The sequence below is a fragment of the Protopterus annectens genome, chromosome 5.part1, assembly GCF_019279795.1.
Source record: "Protopterus annectens isolate FY-2018-M chromosome 5.part1, PAN1.0, whole genome shotgun sequence".
Taxonomy (NCBI): Eukaryota; Metazoa; Chordata; order Ceratodontiformes; family Protopteridae; genus Protopterus; species Protopterus annectens.
The window spans coordinates 580,207,809-580,229,801 of record NC_056736.1 but is presented as its reverse complement, the minus strand read 5'-3'; the positions used below and the strand labels follow the sequence as shown (position 1 = coordinate 580,229,801).

Below are 21,993 nucleotides of genomic sequence, written 5' to 3'. Positions count from 1 at the left end.
TCAGAACTTATCAGAGATTCGGGATGCATGCTAGGCTTGAAAAGGCCCTTGTGGTTGTCAGCCTAGTAAACACCTATGAACCTATATCTGATGCTCTCCTAGCCATTCACACCACTTACACTGAGTCCAGAGTGGCATACTTATGTCAAGGAATACACTCAGACTCTTCCCTAATGTTAAATTCCTGATATGTGCTCAAACTGAGTATGTGTTCTCACAGGCAAAACTAACAAGGATATACATGTATAAATTGCTAGTTTAAATACAAAGAGACCTGCTGCTGTCAGAGCATCTGGCCACAAAAGGATGAGAGGAGAATAGAAAGTATAGGATATACAAGGATAAGCATAAAAATGTGAACACAGATCTAAATTTGGGTAGGAACCCTATTCCCGAACCAGATAGTATAGTTGTTTCTTTATTACTAGATTTTCAGCAGACAACCAAGGCATATATAACATTTTTAATGAAAAATTGGCGGATTTTCTATGGCCAAGAAGGATTTTTAGAAAAAGTGGGGATAAAACCCCAGTTAATTTTTAGGAGGGGTTGACCATTAAGAACCTGTTGGAACAAGAATTCAAAAGTTTACCCCAACATGGTGTCTTGGGGACCAAAACATTTTTGTGCCTAATGTAATTTTATTTTTAATACTGAAAAGATTAAAATCAACCATGCCATTATTAGACCACTGTAATTCACAGGGGGTTATTTATGCTGCTTTATGCACAAAATGTTTATAAATATTGGGAAAACCAAGAGGAGACTCAAAGAAAGAATATATGAACATGTCATGGACCTCAAAAATCACAACCCCAATAGTGCTTTATTTAAACATGTAGAAAAATACCCTACTCATGACTATGTTTTTGGTGGTTGAAAGGGTACCCCAGACCCTTGAGGTGGACCATGGGAAGATCTACTTGAATTTAAGGAGTTATGTTGGCAAGTGAGACTTAATGCCTTTATATACCCTGGTCTTAATGACCGTCTCAGTTTAAGCAGATTTTTAAAGCTGCATTCTTTTAGAGTCTAGCACCCCAAAAACCTTTGCTTATTTGTATTTATTTTTATTTTCAACTTATAAAACAAAAACAACTACTTTTTGTAATGTTTTACGATACATAAGTTATGGGTATGTTTCCCTTTGTGTAGTTTTTTTCTTTAAGAATGTACATTTTAATAAACTTTATATTTTTGTATGAAGTACTTTTAACTAACTTGCATGTTTTACTGAAAAAGTGTTTTCTTATTAGTTGACTGAGTCCAATGATGTTCTCTGAATGTTATTTATATGTGACGTGATATGTTAATTCTGAAGAAGTCAACTGATACAGTCTGATGAAAGCGCTAAATAAATTGAGTTACAGTAAGGGACACATTTACTCTAACATGGAGGCCTGGTACACAAAAGATCAGACAGAGAAGTAGACATCTATCACAGATGCAAATCTGAAACAAGCACAACTACAGTGGAAAGCCCTTTAAAGAATTAGCCAAAGACCTGTCAAGCAGTTGGAGGCAAAAGACACAGCAGGCAATCCACTATAAACAGTGCTGTTTAGCCAACTCAAATTCTACTTTGCTAGATCAATGTGAAGCAGTACTCCTGCGTTTGTGGACCCAGGCATTTACAATCCGCAAATGGAATACTATCCAGTGTACACAGAATGCATACACTATATATTTTGGAGCCCACAAATAAAGGAATGTAGACAAACTACCTGAAAATTGAGACACTGCCTATGGAAAAAGAAGGTCAAAAATACCCAATGATCAAACAGGATTCCTTACAAATTACAAGCGGAAACTCAAAACTTCACAAAACTCATGTCTGCACCAGAAAAGTTGGAGTCAATCATCATAACGGATGCTTAATTTCCTTTGTCCATAAGATGGCAGCATAGTCTATGGTGCAAGACAAATGCACAGCATAGACAACATATTTTGTAAATCCAAGAAACAAAATAGGCAACACACTGCACTGAATAAAAAAAAAAAAAAAATCAGGGAAACTAAACTCTCAGTTTCTGTTATTTTACACTGTTGGACTGCCAGCAACTCCCATGCATCCATAACATGCTCTTAGCCAGGCACCAATAGAAAAGCCTCTTTCAAAATAAATACAATAGAGTTGTTTGTTTATCCTTAAGGCTTTTCCCGGTTAGGGGTCGCCACAGCGGAAACTCCGGTCTGCTAATGATTGGCAGTCGATTTTTATGGTGCCAAGTTGCCAGCCTGACGCCCAACCTTCAGCGAAGGCACACCCATTCACACATGTCTTTCGGAGGCCACTCGACCGCGGAGAGTACATGCAGACTCCACACAGAAAGCACTCCAGCCAAGAATCGAACAGGAGAACCTCTTGCTGTGAGGCAACAATGCTACCGCTGTACCATACAACAGAGTACAAACATTAAACCAGGAAAACTGTAAGGAAGTAGTTACTGGATTTGCAAAGGAGTGATAGTTTACATGAAAATGTGGGGGAATCATGGCAAGAGAAAAGTTCCCTGTCATGTCTCTCCCTAGCTAGAACGGAGTCAGAAAAGCTACTCAGTTCAATTAGCAGCCATCAGTCCATGTAAGCCTCTCAACAGGCAGCACACTCTCCTTAGTGCAGGATGACAAGAAAGCGGTGGGCTTTGTTCTCACGCTAGCTATTTGTATTACTCCCCAACACTAGTACTGCAGTGCATCATGGGGGGTCTGCACTCCTTGGTGTTCTGTCCCTCGGGTAAGACATTAAACCAATGCTCTATCTGCTTGAGTTGGTGCTAAGTGGATGTCCAAGATCCTATGGCACTACCCCTGGTCAAATTTCCCCTTGTCAGTATTAAATACCACCTTTTGTCCCCTGTGAAAAGAGGGCATTGGCATTTGGCCTAGTGGGACTAACCATGTTAGCAATCATATCAAATCAAAAAGCAGATCTCAGATTTAACCACAAGTACCAGAACACCAGTGAGACGAACAATGACAGGGATGAAGAAAAATAAATAAAAGGGAATGACGAATGCTAATGCTGAAAGGACAGAAAAAGTCATCTGCACACCTCTAATACACTACTTTTACTGTCTTTTTAGTCTCCATTTTAGGTGGGCTGAATACCACCTTAAGCAGAAAGGGTGAAGGAAACAAATACAAGCATAACTTGCATCAGTGAAGCAGCAAAACCTTGTCTAGTTTTGGAATGGCAATTAAGCTTGCAATGAATAGTAACTGTAAGCAAAAGACCAAGTTATGTTTCACAAAAATCTGAAGCAGAAACACTGCCTGACAAAAGAAATGAGGCAGCTGTTGCTCTTGTGATAAAACTCTGACAGATCTTGGAGCTAGCTCCTAAGGAAAGTCATAAAAACTATGCAGAAGCCTTCCAGATCCCATCATAAAAACTATGCAGAAGCCTACAAGATCCCATCACTCACATTTAACAGTCAGGATAAAAGGGAGATAAATATTCTGACCAAAAGTAATATCCTCTGGCATAATGACCACCAGAGTCTTTAAAAGCCTAGCCATGGAACCCAAACCAGTTCTGTCCCAGAGTTCCCTGGATACCTATATGGTGGGTTATGTTAGCAAAGAGGTAGCCAATGTTAAGTGTGTGTGTGTGTGGGGGGGGTATGTTAATTGGGGATTAATTAACTTACTATCTCTGTACATCAGAAACATGGAGGCCAGTTTGGGGGTGAATTTATAATTTCCCATCCAATGATCAACGTTTCTTTTGAACAGGTTCAAGGATAAACTCTTTTCACATAGATGGGAAGCAGATTCCTTAGTGTGGGGATCTTTTGAGACACACATCAGTCTCTCCAGCAGGTTCTATTTATGTCGCAGACAAAGTTTAGACCTTTGGATCTAGTGTTTCTGGTGCTGCTTGTTTTGTGGATATGCAAGAGTTCCAAGCTGGATCAGAGGATGCCTTACATGCTAGACATAGATCACCTCTCAGTAACCTGTAGGAGACTGAGTATAGAGATAGGACCCTAAGACGATTTGTGTAGGACAGGGTATTCAACCCTGGATTCTCCTGGTGAGGGACCTTTGAGGCCATTCCAACTGTTGCAAGTGCCTGGTTAGGTACATGCCAAAGGAGAATTGTACTCGATGATGGATCTGACAAGGGCTGAATAGAGAGGTACTATTACTTACATGGACATGGATCCAATACCTTTGTTTGTGAGTTGGGTGACATCAAAGCCTGCAGTTTCAAAACTTGCCCAAATGATAAAGCAGTGAAATATCAAGAAGATTTTCAGGTTGAACACTTCAACTTGCTCATTTTTAGTAGATCTCCTAGTACCCAAAGATTTCCCGCCTTGACAGCTACTGCTTCATCTACTTTTTAAAAAAAGTTCAGTTGAGAATTTTATTTAAATAAGCCTGCAAATCCTGGCAACTGCAGTAACAGAAACAGACACAAACTGGAAGTTTATTGGGCTTTGTCATAACTGCAATAGTAATAATAAATTTATTAAGAAATAACCCTGAATTTATACTAAACACCAAACCAAAAATGAATTTTGGTTGCTACAGTTTACACTAATACCTGCACTTGCATCTGTTTGACCCTTAATATTAACAGCAATCTTATGTTTCAGTAGACACCAGCTTCATTCCAGTGCTTAACAAGTCAGTCATCCTATTTTGGAGATTTTACAAAATACGATTATGCAATTTTCATAGATTATATGACTGCCAATATCCCGGCAGCTGTAAATTACAGTCAATTCAAATTAAACTTATTACTGCAGAAGTTTAATACAATACCATGAGAAGCCCCATGAACTGCCTGTGGGTAAACTTATTAATGCCAGCGCTAGCCTACAACACAATGTGGGTAAACTTATTAATGCCAGCACTAGCCTACAACACAATGTGGGTAAACTTATTAATGCCAGCGCTAGCCTACAACACAATGTGGGTAAACTTATTAATGCCAGTGCTAGCCTACAACACATGCTCAAGTCCATATGAATCATGCTTTACAGCACTTCACAAATTATGTCTACCAAGCAAATTCAAATATTCCATGCACACTGTGCTTAATTTAGGAAATTCTGATGTCACTTTCTCCCAATCAAGCAACTTAAAAGTACTCATATGGTCACTTATTTATACTCAACAATGTAAATATAATATTTAATATAAATGTATGCTTAAGCTAAACAAATCACAAATATCTTTAAAGCTGTACAACTTCGACTTCAACAAGCAGTACAAAGTAACATTTTAATTTCATAAGCTTTAACTCAAAACAATGCATTATTCTATGAACTGCTACGGATTACAAATATCAAAATAAATATTAATATACACCAGACTCGAGATGCACGTTTCTGCATATCATATCCCATTCATGACACCGTCCAGGTTTTACAGAACGTTCAGATTCTTGCTTCATATTTGTGGTCTGTCTCTCATTAAATTTGTGACTTTCTAGGAAACCAGTGAGGACCGAGACTGAAGTCATTAAATAATGCCATACATTTTAGTTTCAGAGGTTCATAGGTGCTTACTAGGCTAACAACCACAATTGCCTTTAAGCCTAGCCATGCATCCCAAAGCTCTAACAAGTTCTGGTACCTTTGACAAGTGTAAACAAGGGCTTGGGAGATGAACCATTTACAGGTTGCCTGCGTCCATTAGAGAAACGGGTGACAAATTAGGGATGAATTTCCTGTTCCCCATCCAACTGTCCATCTTACATCTGAATTGGATTAGGGAGGAGTTCTGCTTCACATGGACAGGAAACTTGCTCCAGAGAAGGGGTAATATATTGGATACATGCATTTCTCTTCAGAAAGTCCTATTTATATCACAGGCAAGGTTTGAATCTTTAGAATAGGTAATTAATCTGGTGGTTGTTTGCAGATATGCAGAAAATCCATCAGAGTGGGGTCTGACAATGCCTTGTATGCCAGGTAAATCTCTTCCCTCAACAGAGAGAAGGCCTTGAGATGGTCTGCATAGGACATGTTACTTATGCCTTGTATTCTTTTAGTGAGGAACCTCTGTGGATTCTCCAACTGCACATATGTCTGGATAGGTACATACCAAAGGGGGCAATGTGCTCAACAGCAAGTCTAATGAATGCCGAATACAGTGGAATAATGACATCCTTGGACTTAGATGCCATACTTTTGTAAGTTGCACAACACAGAAAGGATTTCCTCACTACTTTTGTCCAGTGATGTTCAAAGGCTAGATTACTGGCTGTGCCCCCCCCCCCCCAAGGTCCCAGACTGCTGGGTCAACTCTTTGATGTGTCTTGTCAATGACAGTTACCAGGGGTGGATGACTTCCCGAAGGATACTATTATGCATGTCTTGCCATTTATTTTTAGTCCTTGGCTCTGACATCTGTGTCAGCCCTTCATGGAGAACATTTGTGTTGGTGGGTGATTGAATGACAGTTCCTAATTTGCAAATGTTAGTCAACCAGAGGCCACAAACATTGGCCTGGACTTCAGAGAAGTAAAATGCCAAAAAGAAGCAGTCCCAGGACTGATCCCTGAGGGACTCCACTTGTGATTGGCCTCTTTGTAGAGGTAGAATCCCCACTTCAAACTTCCTGGGTCCTGTCTGTGAGCCAGCTGGCTATCCACCAGGTGACATAAGGGTTTGTACCAAACCTCTTGAGTTAGTCAACAATGCTAGAGTAGGGTACTGTGTCAAATGCCTTGGCCAGGTTAAGGTAGGCATTGTGAACCATTCTGCCATCTATTGCTTTGGTGACCGTCTCAAAAAAGTCCACCAGATTGAGTAGGCATCACCTGCCCTTGACTAAACCAAACTGGGTTGGGTCCAGTGTCTGGAGGTTATGCAGGTCATTATTAATAATTTCTATAATTCTTTTCATATCTTTGCATGACACTAGTAAGACTTATGGGTCTGTAGATGGTCCACTTTTGTGCAGAGGAATGACTGCTGCGGTTTTCCACTCATGAGGCGCAAAGCCCGCTTGGACACTACAGTTAAATAGCAATTCCAGAGGGCCTGATGGGTCATATTTCATGCTATTTAGAAGGCATCCTGTGATAATGTCGGGGTCCACTGATGCAGTGTTCTAGGGCTCAGACAGAGCATTAAGGACCTGCTGCCTAGTGATAGCAGGGGAAGTTATATTTGATGGCATTTCCTTAGAGAAGGTTGAGGTGGAGACTTAAATCTGGAGCTGAACTTGTCAACCAGTAGGTTTGTTATACAAGCTGGCTCACTATAGGTGGCTCCATTAACAAGGAGTACTGCATTGTGTATTGTCTTTGAGGTTGTAGATATTGCTAAAGAATGCCTTCTGGTTGAAATTACCTTAAATTTGTGTTTGGTACACATTTTTACCTCTCAGTTTGTTTAACTCGAGAGTGCTTTTATCCTGCTGGGTGCTGCACCTAAAACTTTTTGCCATGATTTTCTTCCTTCTGTTGTTATACAGCCCACTGATGTTGCGATTCTACAAGGGTGGCTTGTTGTCTGAATTAGTTATGTACGTCTTTCTGGTGGGTATAGCTGCCTCTATGCAGTTGTTAACATGCTTGTATAGGGTTTCTGTGAACAGTTCCATGTAGGCAGTAGTGTACAAGGTTTATGCAGCTTGAAAATTTTCCAGGTTAACACTTAATAGTAGGAAGTTAGCCTTAGAGTTGTTCCTGAATATTCCAGTGTTAGCTGGGGTTCCAGGCTTTATTTTTACTTAAGACGACCATTATGTGGTCTGACCTTACCAGAGAAGGTATTGCACCAGGGGATCTACAGCGTCACTTTTCAGATTTCATATTCTTCAGAAAATGCACACCAATGCAAAACCTGTCACTCTAGCAACTTTCTAAGTTGCTAAATTTTTAAAAATTTGTCCCCACTTTTGGGCTTTGACCTCCTCTCCGCATATTTTTTTTGGCTTTGTCAATAGACCTTGTGTTTAGAGGTTGAGAAGCATGTTCTGCAGCAACCTACTGACTTGTCTTCTGACATGAAGGACAGCAGTGGAATATCATAAATTCACTATATTACGAGGCTACTGAATCTCAACATTCCCTCCTTGCCAGTACCCTCCCCCAGCCAGTCAAGGTATTCATTGTCCAGAGGGCCATACAGGTTGATCTTGGAGTAGATTTGTGGATAACCATCTAATTAAGTTTAAAGAAAGATCCAAGTGACACTGCTCAACATGCAGAGGAGGTTTATTTCAGAGGTTTGAGAGATGCTGCTTTATATACCTGTCCCATCGTAGTAATAATTTTAATTTATCTGATGAAAAAATTTTTGTCCCTGGTTCTGGTACTGGTGGAGATACTTGACTTGCAGAGAAACAGGAGGCCCAGGACAACTGAGTCACTAATGGTAAGCAAGACCAATAACTTTTCTCAAAAAGTCTAAGAGGCTGAATAAAGGGTAGAGCTTCCAAACTCTTTCTCAACAGCGCAGGGGGTTTAAATAGTGCTTCTGATATTATCCTAGAGAAGATAAGTTTTGGATCTACTAAATTTAAGAAGCTTCTTTGAATAGCTTATTTATAGCACTGAAGCACAAGGGACTTTTTTAAATTTCCTGGGATACTTGGTTCTGGTAGGGGAAAGTATTTTTCTAAATGGGTGTAGAATTCCTTAGTGAAGCTTGTTACTGCATGAAGGTATGGGGAGATGCAATCATTAAGTGGATTTTGATTATTTCATCACATACTGGGGTTGAGTATGGTGTGCTTGTGGATACTTAAATTCAGTGGGATTTTCTGTAGGAGTATTTTGGAGTTTAAATAAGGTCACAAGTTCACGGCCAGAATTCACTGGGGAAGGAGATACAAACACGTCAATGTCTTGCTCTACTCCTTTGGCAAGAACAAGGTCACAAATTAGGCAGTTTTTTTTTCCTAATAGGGAGATAGTTTAAAACACTGAGGAATCTTACATGGTCATAAAGGAAAGTGTTCTGTAATAAGCCACTAATAGATAATTAATCCTACCTAAAATAATAATGTAGCACAAGGCTCTCACTTTGCGAGTGCCTTGCGATCTCTGCCTGGAGGTAATATGTCCTCTGATGAACATGGATACTCTAGAACAACTGTCACTGGGTCAGAATCCATGAAAAAAGCAGAAAATCCTGGTACAGGGCAAATGCTGTCTTTGCATTTAAACAAAGTTTCTGTAACTACTCAGCTGTGGAGACTTCCTAAATGGAAAGCCTCAAGGTCAGGCAATTTATTGTTCAGACTTCTGGCATTAAGTACAGCCAGTTTAATGCAATCCATTTTTTTTTAAACAAGAAACATCTTTATTAAAATATGTATCACATAGTCCATGATACATTTATATAAATGACAATAAACCAGAGTGACACAATCTCAGTCGCAAACATTATACATTCCAAACCATGCGACACAACTGTAGCTGCAAACATTACACATCTATTTAAACACATCCAGTCATTGTTATAAAGCTCAATCAAATCCCACTTTCTTTTAAACCCCGTTCCTCCTCTGCATGCATTGGTTCCACACTTCCCTGTGCAATTTGCTCTTACCCTTTTCTAAAGATCCCAGAAAAGAAAGACGGTAAAATCACCAAATTCGGCTTCTTGCATTCAATGAAATCCACAGATTGGCGTTGGTTCAAAACCAGTTGCTATTTAATAGACAAACAAACAAGATGAATAAAACAAAGTCAAATAAAAGTCCCTTTAAGTCCACACGATAAGCGCTTTCGATAAAAATCTTCTTCAGATCGTAAGTTAAAATGGGACTAGCTTTCATTTTAAATGATGTCTCAATAGGATTATCCAATACTTTTACAAAGAAAACTACTTGCAGCCAATCCATTCTGCTTGTTCTCCACCTTATTTGCATATTACAAATGCATACACTTCCGTTTCCCGCCTTTTGTATGCAAATCATTGCATGTAAACCAAGTTGCACTTTCATCCAGTCATGAATGTCATGAAATTCATATACTTTCATTCCACGCCTTTTGTATGCAAATCAAGCTGCATATTCATCCAATCAGCGATCTTGTAAGAGCAAACAGCAACCATTTGTCATTCTTGTTTACATCCACATATTGACTTTAAAAACTTTTCTCTTCACAAAAACTTTATCTACTTAAGGTACGCACATAGTATGCATCAAAAGAAAAATTAGGATCAGTCCATCTAGTCCACCTTCAACACATTTGCGAAGCCGATCGCTTCCATATTCAGTTTTTAAATACACATCAGTGGTCCACAAATTAAGCTCATTTTTAACCAACAATGAAAAACCTTTGATGTTAACCTCTTTACAAAGGCTTGAAATTCCCTTTATAAGATCTCTGCATATAAATGAATGTCACCAGGATTTTATTAACAGATATCACAATCGAAATTATCAAACTTAATGTTGTCATAATTAAGAATGAGTTTACTACTTGTAAACACGTCTGTTTGTGCCCAATCTCAGAATAATTCCACTCTTTCTAAAAAACTTCTCTGCATTTCCTTTATAGTATACGGAATGCCTGCAGATCACTACATGTTGGCAAGATATTAGTTTTATTTATCAGAAATCGTCACAATTGTTGGAAAGACCGAACTGCCATGATGTTACCTTAGTTTGCAGACAGTTGGTAAAAATATCTAAGTATATCAAGACGGCTTTTCTCACAGTGTGGACTTCTCATCATTTCCTTTACGATGACTTTTAGTTTATTGCATGCAAGTAAATTTTATAGAAATATGTCTGCGGTTATTAAAACAAACGGCTTGCTGTAATATTGCCATAGAGATGACATAGACAGTGGATACATCTATTAACTTTTCCCTTGATAGGAGCTTCTTAAAATTCCCTCTTATGGTCTAATAATTCCTTCCTACAGGCAAAGTTATTTATGAAGGCATATCCACAGCCATCTAGTTCCTAGGATGTAAATAATGCTTCAACATGGAGCTAAGAAGCAAAATGTGAAAATTTCCTATGATATTAATTTACTAGTGATAAAATTCCTCATCTGTCATCTAGCTTTTCAATTTATATTCTTAAGGTGCACTTCTGGAATATATTCGTCCTTTCTTTATATTTGGCCTCTTAAGTTTCAAAACTGGTTTCAGAGGAATGATACTATTTAAACCAGGATGTTGTTCAGCCCTCACATTAATTATCCACTTACTTTCTCTTAACTCAGTTAAGTTTTCGATGTCACCTTTCCTTAGTCCAATGAAAATATCCTCCATCACTTTATACATAAAAGTATGTCCTTTATTCATGTCAACATGACAAGCTAATGCATTATGCATATCTTTATTGATTATGTCTCTTTGATGCCTTTGTATTCTTTTTTTAAGCAAATGATTGTTTTTTCCTATATAGAAGGTTTTTCCTATATAGAAGGAAGAGCAGTCTTTGCAAGTTGCCAAATAAATGACATTACTACTTTTACAAGTTGCCTTGACATTAAAGATGTACTTTTTGCCAGTGACTGGATGCACAAACTGATTGCTACTATCAATTAGTGTGCATATGTTACAGTTACCACATGTGAAGGTACCTTTACACCCTTTTATTGGATTGCTGTTATACGTATTTGGTGCATAAGAGCCTTTTTATGTTCTTTTTGTGCTTATAACAGAACTGTGATCTGCAACAGAATCATGATGTTACCTTGAGACCAGCTGATAAAGGAGGAGCAATAGTAATGATGGGCACAGTATGTTATGTCAATAAGATGAAGATGATGTTGGAAAATCCTAAAACATATATTAAGGTGTCACCTACAGCAATAACTCAAGCAATGAATAAAATTAGTTCTTGCTTAAATTATATGCTTTTACCAAGACAGATTGACAAGGACTTGTTTGATTTTTTGGATGTTCTCAAACCAACTATTCCATGCATAAATGGACTTCCAAAGACACAAAGATTACAAGGATCCTCCATTACGTCCAATAGTTTCAGGCCAAGGATGGGCCACCGAGAACCTGTCTATGTATGTGGAAAAGGAATTAAGAGAACTTTTGAATTCCTATGCAACAGTGCTAAGAGATGCAGATGATTTTTTGAACAAATTAACTTTATTTTCCATAGATCTATTTAATGAGGGTGACTTTCCATAGATCTATTTAATGAGGGTGACCTTCTACTAACAACTTTGGATGTTAATCATCTTTTCCTGCTATTACAAATGATATTGGAATAGAATCCATTAGGAGGACTCTATCAACTAAGAAAACTACAGCTGAAATTCGGCTCATCTGTGACCTGTTAGAATTGATTTTGGAGAATAACTACTTTATATATGGAGAAAAAAATTATTTACAGAAATGGGGGGTAGCCATGGGTACCCCCTGTGCGAATAGTTATTCCAATTTAGCTCTTGTTGAATGGGAACAACAATATGTATTGAATACCATAAATCTTTGGCATAATATTTTATACTATGGATGCTTTGTTGATGACTTGTTTATCTTATGGAAAGGTGATGAGCAGCAATTTAAACAGTTTCATAAATACCTTGACATGACCACTTCCTTTTTAACCTTCTCATTGGACTGTTCAAGGCAAAAATCAGTTTTTTGGATGTCAGTATTAGCTTTAATGAATCAGGAACTTTGGATTTTGACTTATACAGAAAGAGTACTTGGAGGAATCACTATCTATTAAAAAGTAGTATGCATCCCAGGCATATTACCAGGAATATAATGACCAATGAGACAAACAGGATTAATAAACACTGTAATAGAGAACCAGCACGAAGTAGAGAAATAAAATTCTTAAAGGAAAATTTAAAAGAAAGAGGGTATAAAGATCAAGACTTATGTCATCATAGTATGGAACGGAATAATATGACTAAACAAGTAAATGCCAATATTAGATTCTCACTAACTTATAGTACTGACAATTCACAAATTTTGAGAGTGATAAATCAATTTTTGCCGGTACTGACACAGGATCCACAGTTAAAGGATATAGTTGGGGAAAAACCACAGTTCTGTTATAAGAACAAAAAGAACATAAAAAGGCTCTTATGCACCAATACGTATAACAGCAATCCAATAAAAGGGCGTAAAGGTACCTTCACATGTGGTAACTGTAACATATGCACACTAATTGATAGTAGCAATCAGTTTGTGCATCCAGTCACTGGCAAAAAGTACATCTTTAATGTCAAGGCAACTTGTAAAAGTAGTAATGTCATTTATTTGACAACTTGCAAAGACTGCTCTTCCTTCTATATAGGAAAAAACAATCAGTTGTTTAAAAAAAAATACAAAGGCATCAAGGAGACATAATCAATAAAGATATGCATAATGCATTAGCTTGTCATGTTGACATGAATAGAGGACATACTTATGTATAAAGTGATAGAGAATATTTTCATTGGACCAAGGAAAGGTGACATCGAAAACTGAGTTAAGAGAAAGTAAGTGGATAATTAATGTGAGGGCTGATCAACATCCTGGTTTAAATAGTATTGTTCCTCTGAACCCAGTTTTGAAACTTGAGGCCAAATATAAAGGACGAATATATTCCAGAAGTGCACCTTAAGAATATAAATTGAAAAGCTAGATGACAGATGAGGAATTTTATCACTAGTAAATTAACATCATAGGAAATTTTCACATTTTGCTTCTTAGCTCCATGCTGAAGCATTATTTACATCCTAGGAACTAGATGGCTGTGGATATGCCTTCATAAATAACTTTGCCTCTAGGAAGGAATTATTAGACCATAAGAGGGAATGTTAAGAAGCTCCTATCAAGGGAAAAGTTAACAGATGTATCCACTGTCTGTCTATGTCTTCTCTATGGCAATATTACAGCAAGCCGTTTGTTTTAATAACCGCAGACATATTTCTATAAAATTTACTTGCATGCAATAAACTATAAGTTATCATAAAGGAAATGATGAGAAGTCCACAGTGTGAGAAAAACTGTCGATATACTTGGATATTTTTACTAACTGTCTGCAAACTAAGGTAACATCATGGCAGTTCGGTCTTTCCAACAATTGTGACGATTTCTGATTAATAAAACTAATATCTTGCCAACATGTAGTGATCTGCAGGCATTCCGTATACTATAAAGGAAATGCAGAGAAGTTTTTTAGAAAGAGTGGAATTATTCTGAGATTGGGCACAAACAGACGTGTTTACAAGTAGTAAACTCATTCTTAATTATGACAACATTAAGTTTGATAATTTCGATTGTGATATCTGTTAATAAAATCCTGGTGACATGCATTTATATACAGAGATCTTATAAAGGGAATTTCATGCCTTTGTAAAGAGGTTAACATCAAAGGTTTTTCATTGTTGGTTAAAAATTAGCTTAATTTGTGGACCACTGATGTGTATTTAAAAACTGAATATGGAAGCGATCGGCTTCACAAATGTGTTGAAGGTGGACTAGATGGACTGATCCTAATTTTTCTTTTGATGCATACTATGTGTGTACCTTAAGTAGATAAAGTTTTTGTGAAGAGAAAAGTTTTTAAAGTCAATATGTGGATGTAAACAAGAATGACAAATGGTTGCTGTTTGCTCTTACAAGATCTCTGATTGGATGAAAATGCAGCTTGATTTGCATACAAAAGGCAGGGAACGAAAGTGTATGAATTTCATGACATTCATGATTGGATGAAAGTGCAACTTGGTTTACATGCAATGATTTGCATACAAAAGGCGGGAAACGGAAGTGTATGCATTTGTAATACGCAAATAAGGTGGAGAACAAGCAGAATGGATTGGTTGCAAGTAGTTTTCTTTGTAAAAGGATTGGATAATCATATTGAGACATCATTTAAAATGAAAGCTAGTCCCATTTTAACTTACGATCTGAAGAAGATTTTTATCGAAAGCGCTTATCGTGTGGACTTAAAGGGACTTTTATTTGACATTGTTTTATTCATCTTGTTTGTCTATTAAATAGCAACTGGTTTTGAACCACCGCCAATCTGTGGATTTCATTGAATGCAAGAAGCTGAATTTGGTGATTTTACAGTCTTTGTTTTCTGCTTTTTTTTTTTCTATTTTTTTTCTTTGAGACCGTTCACCACAGCGGTGGGGGAATGTTTTGTTTTTACTGGATTTCTAAAGATCCCAGTTCCAGTTGTTTTATCTCCACTACTTCTAGTAAAGCTGGTTTAGATTTCCATCTTCTAGTAATTGTTTTTTTTTGGCAGTCATCATAATAGACTCAGCAAAGTCTTACTGTATTCTAGGCAATTCCAGGTTTATACCATAGCTCAAAAAACTAATTTCCCTAATCACTCCAACTTGCTCATCCATAAGACATCTGCAGGGAACTTTTAAAGTCTACCAACTCACTACACTCCCGTAAAATATGTTCCCAGTTACCTCTTTCTGCCCCATCAGACCTCTAACATTTGTTGTCTACCTGCGGAAAAATTCTCTGAAGTCTGCTAGCAGTATAAAAATACCCATGTAAGCACTTCCAAGCAAAGATATAAAAGTCTTACAGATTCTGCGGCATATTTGGGAGACATACATATATCCCTCTACTGTTACTTTGTGAATTGCTCATCTAATCTCTCTTCTCAGTCCTTCCTAACCTCCTTTGATTGATTTTTATAATTTTCATGCAATATTTTATAAGTTCTACTCATTATTCCTTTCTTAATGGCAGCTTCGGTTCTAGATCCCACTAAAAAACTACCAATGCTGGTCTTTCACTTAGAACCCCCCTATTTCTCTCTGCCTATACTCTAATATCCTTAATATGGATGGCAATATTTACTCTGCAGTCCAAAGAAGCACTTGGCATAATGCAATCCGATTTTGGGACTGACATGTTATACAAATATTTTGTAATTCAGGGACATCTGTGAAATAGGCAGATTGTGCTTTACAAAGTTTGCTTGAGTGAAAGAACGAAAAATGTAACCAGGACAATGAGCACAGTATTCTGTTAAGTGGACATATTATCTGTAAATGAACATATACAATTAAGAAAACTCAATTTAATGTACACGTAAGAATACCTAGAAAGGGTACAAGCTTAAGTGAACTTATAACAGCAGCTGTTCAAATGACCACTGCTGCAGTAGCCTTAGTTATAAGGCTTATAACCTGCTAAGGATATAACAGCTGGGCAGCTTTCAAAGTTTCAGGACACATTCCACACCCCCAAATAGTTAGCTTGAGAGGAGCTGACTAAAAAGTTACGTTTGGGCACCAAGATCTTCAGCAGAGCTTTCATGCCAACAGGGAAAAGGAGATAAGTCCCCAAGGACAATGCTAGGGAAACAGAAATGTCCACACCCTGGCACAAAAGACGTACAAAAATAAGGATGGAGGGAGAGAGCAGCTACTGTGGCAGTGACCATTTGACACCTGTTGTTATGGTAGGTTTACTTACACAGCTGTACTTTGTTCAATAGTACAAAAACAGCTATAGTAGCTTTAGATGTATGGATAGATTACCTTAGCTTGACATGGAAGGGAAAGAGGACATGTAAGGAGTACATAACAGTGCAAAAGGAGATAAAAACTGGAGATGGGATCTTAAGAGCAAATTAAATAAAAAATGTAATGTGTGAACAGTACATGCAGAGTAATATTCAGAAGGAGAAAAGATTTAAGGGAAGGAAGGACCTGAACAATTTAATAATACTGGTGTGAATGACTGTAAAAAAAAAAAAAAAAAAAAAAAAAGAAATATGTATAGTGCATGAAAAAAATTATTACTTTTTTCTTTTAAATGAATGTGTGCCTGTATCAATGTTTTACTTGTGATTTCATAAAGATATCTATAAAACAAAAGTAAAGGACCTCTACACCCACTCTCTGATGCTTTGTAATCTAGTTAGGCTCAAATGTTAAGAGTATATGACTGATACAATCAGACTGTCTCCGTATGCCTAGTGTGCAACCCTGAGCAAGTCATTTTAACAGACAGTGTTCCAACGCTAGGGTTAAAATGGGCCATGTGGATCAGTGCTCTATTCGAATTAATAGTTTTTCTTTTGCTTTTCTCCTCACAAATCTTGGTATCACTCAAATACTCCACAACTAAATAAAACTGTTCATGAATGTTGCTACAAAATTTAACAACTGAAAAAGAAAAATCCGTAGAAACAAAGAAAGCCTAACTGGTATCTGTCACCAATACATTCATATGACAAGATGCTTGAAAATTAAACATCAGCAATAATGTAAATCATTTTTTGGAGTCTTGCAAATATCTTAAACGCCAATCAAAAATTCCTGCCGGATTTGCATATGAAAGAACAAGGCTCTATTTAGAGTCATAGGTGTTTACTAAGCCAATGACCAAAAGGGCCTTTTTAAGCCTAGCCATGCATCCCAAATCTCTGGCAAGTTCTGATACCCTTGATAAGTATAAGCATGGGCCTGGGAGATGAACCATTTACAGAATACCTGTGTCCATTAGAGACACAGGTGCCAAACCAGGGATGAATTTCCTGTCTCCCCTCCAATTGTCCAAGTTGCGCTTGAACTGGGTTATGGAGGAACTCTGCTTCACATGGACAGGGAGCTTGTACCATAGACAAGGTAGTCTCTGGGATACATACCTCTCTCTCCAGCAGGTCCTATTTATATCACAGGCAAGGTTTAAGCCTTTAGAATGGGTAATTCTGGTGCTGTTGTTTTGTGGATATGCAGGAGGTCCATCAGAGTGGGGTATGACAATACCCTGTATGCCAGGCATAGATCTCCCCTCAAAAGCCTATAGGAGACAGAATGCAGGGATAGTGCCTTGAGGTGGTCTGCATAGGACATATTACTTACACCCTGTATTATTTTAGTGAGGAACCTCTGTGGACGTTCTTATTGTTGGATAGGGTCTATATTAGAACACCAAACTTTCAAAATTTCGAGTGTTCTAATATCGAACCCTATTAATCGAAAATTTAAAACACTGAACATACAGAACAGCAAATTTTTTTCCAAGAGAAAAAATTTGCTGTTCCAAAACACACACACAACACAAGCACACCAAACGAACAGCAATCCACACACATATACGTAAACTCTTACACCTAACCCTACACTAAACTATACATACACCACTAACTATCCACTTACCTTAACCCAAACACTAAGTAACGTCACTATCGAACAGTCACCTCACCCGTGCCCTAACTCACCTACCCCTCCCTAACCCTCACGTCCACACAATTGCACACTTACCTGACCCACGCCCTAACCCTCACATCCACACAATAGCACATTTACCTGAACCCGACCCGTAACTTTCCACCACAGTGCTGAAAATACCAAAGCAACAGAAACGGACAACCAAATTCTTTTTCTAGGAAAAAATTTGGTTTTCCGTTTCTTCGATATTTTCAGCGTTCGCGGAAAATGGGTCGATATTAGAACACTCTAAATTTTGAACGTTCGGTGTTCTAATATAGACCCGTCTGATATGAAATACCAAAGGGCGAAACTGTACTCAATCATAGGTCTGCTGAATGCGAATAGAGTGGAACAATAACTTTCTTGGACTTTGATGCCATATCTTTGTTTTATAAGCTACGTAACACTGAATGATTTCCTCACCACCGTAGACACATTATGATCAAAAAGCTAGATTACTATCTGCGATTGTTCCCAAGTCCCTGACTACTGGGTCAACTCTAAGGGGTGTGTTGTCAATATGATAGTTACCAGGGATGGATGACTTCCCAAAGGATACTATTATGAATTTCATAGCACTTAGGTTTAGTCCATGGCTCTGACACCAGTCGTTTGTCTGTGTCAGTCCCTCATCGAGTGCATCTGTGTCAGTGTGAGATTCTGCAAATTTAGTCATCCAGAGACCACTGATATCGGTCTTGACTTCTGAGAATTAAATTCCAAAAAGGAGCGGTCCAAGAACTGATCCCTGAGGGACTCCACTTGTGACTGGTGTCTTTGTACAGGTGGACTCCCCAGCTCTAACTTCCTGGGTCCTGTCTGTGTGCCAAGCTGGCTATCTACTGGGTGACAGCTACAGGTTTGTAACCAACCTCTTGAGTTTGTCAACAATGCCCAAGTGGGGTATTGTGTCAAATGCCTTGGCCAGGTCAAGGTAGGCAGTGTGAATGATTGTGCCCTCATCCAATGCTTTAGTGACATTCTCAAAGAAGTCCACCAGGTTGAGTCGGCATGATCAGCTCTTGACAAAACCAAACTGGGTTGGGTCCAGTGCCTACAGGTTTACTATATCTCTCCTGATCAGTTCCATGATAATTCTTTCCATGGCTTTACATACAAGACTAGCAAGACTTGTAAGTCTGTAGTTTCCAGGGTCTGTAGATGGCTCACCTTTGTGCAGAGGGATGATTGTTGCCTTTCTCCACTCATGACGAATGAAACCTGATCGGAGGCTACAGTTAAAACAGTAATTCCAGAATCTAGAGGCCCTGATAGGTCATGTTTCATGCTATTTAGAAGGCGTTCTGGGATATTGCCTGCTCTCATTAATGCAGTGTTTTTGGTGTTAAAGCATTAAGGACCTGTTCTCTAGTGATAGTAGGGGGAGTTACATTTGATATTTCCTGAGGGAAGGTTGAGGGGGAGACCAGAATAAAGTTGGAGCTAAATTTATTAGCCAAGAGGTTTGCTCTATCTTCTGACTGGTGGCTCCACTTAACAATGGGCTCTGCACACAATTGTGTACTGCCTTTGAGGATGTGAACATAGCCATTTCATGAGATAAGAAATATTACCTGGAAGTACTGTATGCAACTGCTGATCCCCATCAATATTTGTATTTCTGCTCCAATCACTTCCCTCTCTGACATGCCTTTTCTCATATTAACTACACAGAGAAAGTCACAGTTAAGCTTGGATAACACCTAACCTAAATTAGTTACTAAATCAAAGGGGTAAAAGCTTAGATAACATGAAAAAAAAAAGTTTCCAAATCAAATCAAGATTCTAGAACCAATTCTCTTTTGTTCCACAACATTACCGAAGCTTAAATCGAGAAACACACTTACCGAAGGCATCCACTAATTAAATGGGCCATACCCAGTTAACAGAATAACTACATATAATGCAAACACATACACACACAAAAGAAATTGTAACATTAGAAAATAAAACGCTAAATTACGTGGAATTTTAACTTCCTGACAGTACAGTGGACTAAAGTCTACATTCATTTACCTCCTGTGAGCAATAATAAGCAGGTCATTTAACCATACAGGACTCCCAGGTTGTCCCTAAAAAAGACCCCTTTTCACAAACATATATATATATAGATATATAAAGACACACAGACACGCACTCCAGTTTAGAATGAAATTTATAAAGAAAGTCGAATGCCCTTAAACATTACACATCTCTGACACGGGCTGGATTGGCAGCAGTCCTCCCCCGAGCATCCCTGTCAATCTGCTTGTGTGGGACCTTGCCAGCTCTCTGACTATGGCTAATGTCTACAATCAAAGATGCCATAGTCGCCACACTTCCCTGTTTGATGCCACCACCACCTGACTGCCCAATATCTGTGGCTGCTGGAGAATGGTATATGTGGGCAAATTGACCGAGTGGGGTATTGTGTCAAATGCCTTGGTCAGGTCAAGGTAGGCAGTGTGAACGATTTTGCCATCATCCAATGCTTTAGTGACCTTCTCAAAGAAGTCCACCAGGTTGAGTAGGCATGATCAGCGGGGACATTGGGAGTGTAGGTGGGATGTCAACCAATGGGACAGATTCAGCTCCAAACAACCCCACCTGTGCCTCACAATGACAACCATCGTCATCAGAGTCCGATGAGAAACTGACATCAGGTTGTGACAGGAACACACTCCAACACCCATGGTCACCTGTGAGGGACAACATGACTACATTAATTTCTGCATTATAATGTTTGCTGATAGACACAAACACACACATGTACATCTCTCTCTGATATACATATATTCTGGCCTTATTGTTTCCACCCTTCTACTAGACCTTTCTAAAGCCTTCGATACTATCTCTCATAGCCTGCTTTTAACTAAACTCTCTAAACTTAACCTATCCCCTTCTTCCTTGAATTGGTTCTCCAGCTACTTATCTAACCGATATCAAGCAGTAAAATGGAAAAAGGCCACCTCCTCATTTCTTAATACCCCAACCGGAGTCCCCCAAGGATCCATATTAGGTCCCCTTCTTTTTAATATATTTATAAATGATTTCCAGAACTCTATTCCTTTCTCAAATATCATCCAATATGCAGATGATTCAACTATCATCTGCTCTGCCACATCTACCCTGTACTCCTAAAACTTACTCAAGAAGCTTTTTCAACCACTGAGCAATGGATGAAAAGAAACCACCTTGTATTAAATGCCTCTAAAACCAAACTAATGGTATTTACTCCCTCTAAAACTACCTCATTCAACTTTAACTCCTTCACTATCACTAGCCAAAACAATATACCTCTGGAACTGGTATCAGAGACCAAATTACTTGGGGTTCAAATTGACAACCAGCTTAAATTCCATTCCCACTTACAACTAAACATCAAAAAGACCCATCAAAAACTAGGCATCCTCTACCGACAAAATAACTACCTTAGGCGTACCACTAAAGTAAGACTCTCTACTTCCTTTCTTATGCCCTCCCTTCTCTATGGAACTCCTCTTCTCACTAACCTACAATCCTCTCTTAAATCTCAACTTTCCTCCTGCTACAACAAAATTGCCAAATTTGCTACCAGCCAAAAGTCATCCTCCCATCACTGCCCTTCTCTCCAAAAACTAAAATGGCTAGAACTACCAAATCAACTCATATATATACAACTAACTCTTGTACATAAGCTCATTTTTAACCCCACCCTCTGTCCTTCACTCTCTTCTACCTTTAAGATGTACCTTCCTGATCGAGTACTAAGGTCCAATAATCAAAATCTAATAGAAGTGCACAAACCATCCCGTCCACCAGGCAAAAATCTTCTATCTTATGGTTTTGCACGTCTCTGGAACTCCCTACCACCTTCCATTCGTACTACTTCTAACCATTACTCTTTTAAAAAATCTCTTCACTCACACCTAATATGCCAATGG

The 21,993-nt window shown here is 38.3% G+C and overlaps 1 protein-coding gene across 1 annotated transcript in view; it reads right to left on the bottom strand.

The window, feature by feature from the left end:
* EMSY (EMSY transcriptional repressor, BRCA2 interacting) overlaps nucleotides 1-11,267 on the bottom strand; it is a 1,287,433-nt gene extending 1,276,166 nt beyond the window's left edge. The window contains exon 1 of the mRNA XM_044072832.1: nucleotides 11,141-11,267. Coding sequence (XP_043928767.1) covers nucleotides 11,141-11,267 — 127 coding nt within the window. The remainder of the gene's footprint in view (nucleotides 1-11,140) is intronic.
* Nucleotides 11,268-21,993: the final 10,726 nt, after the last annotated feature.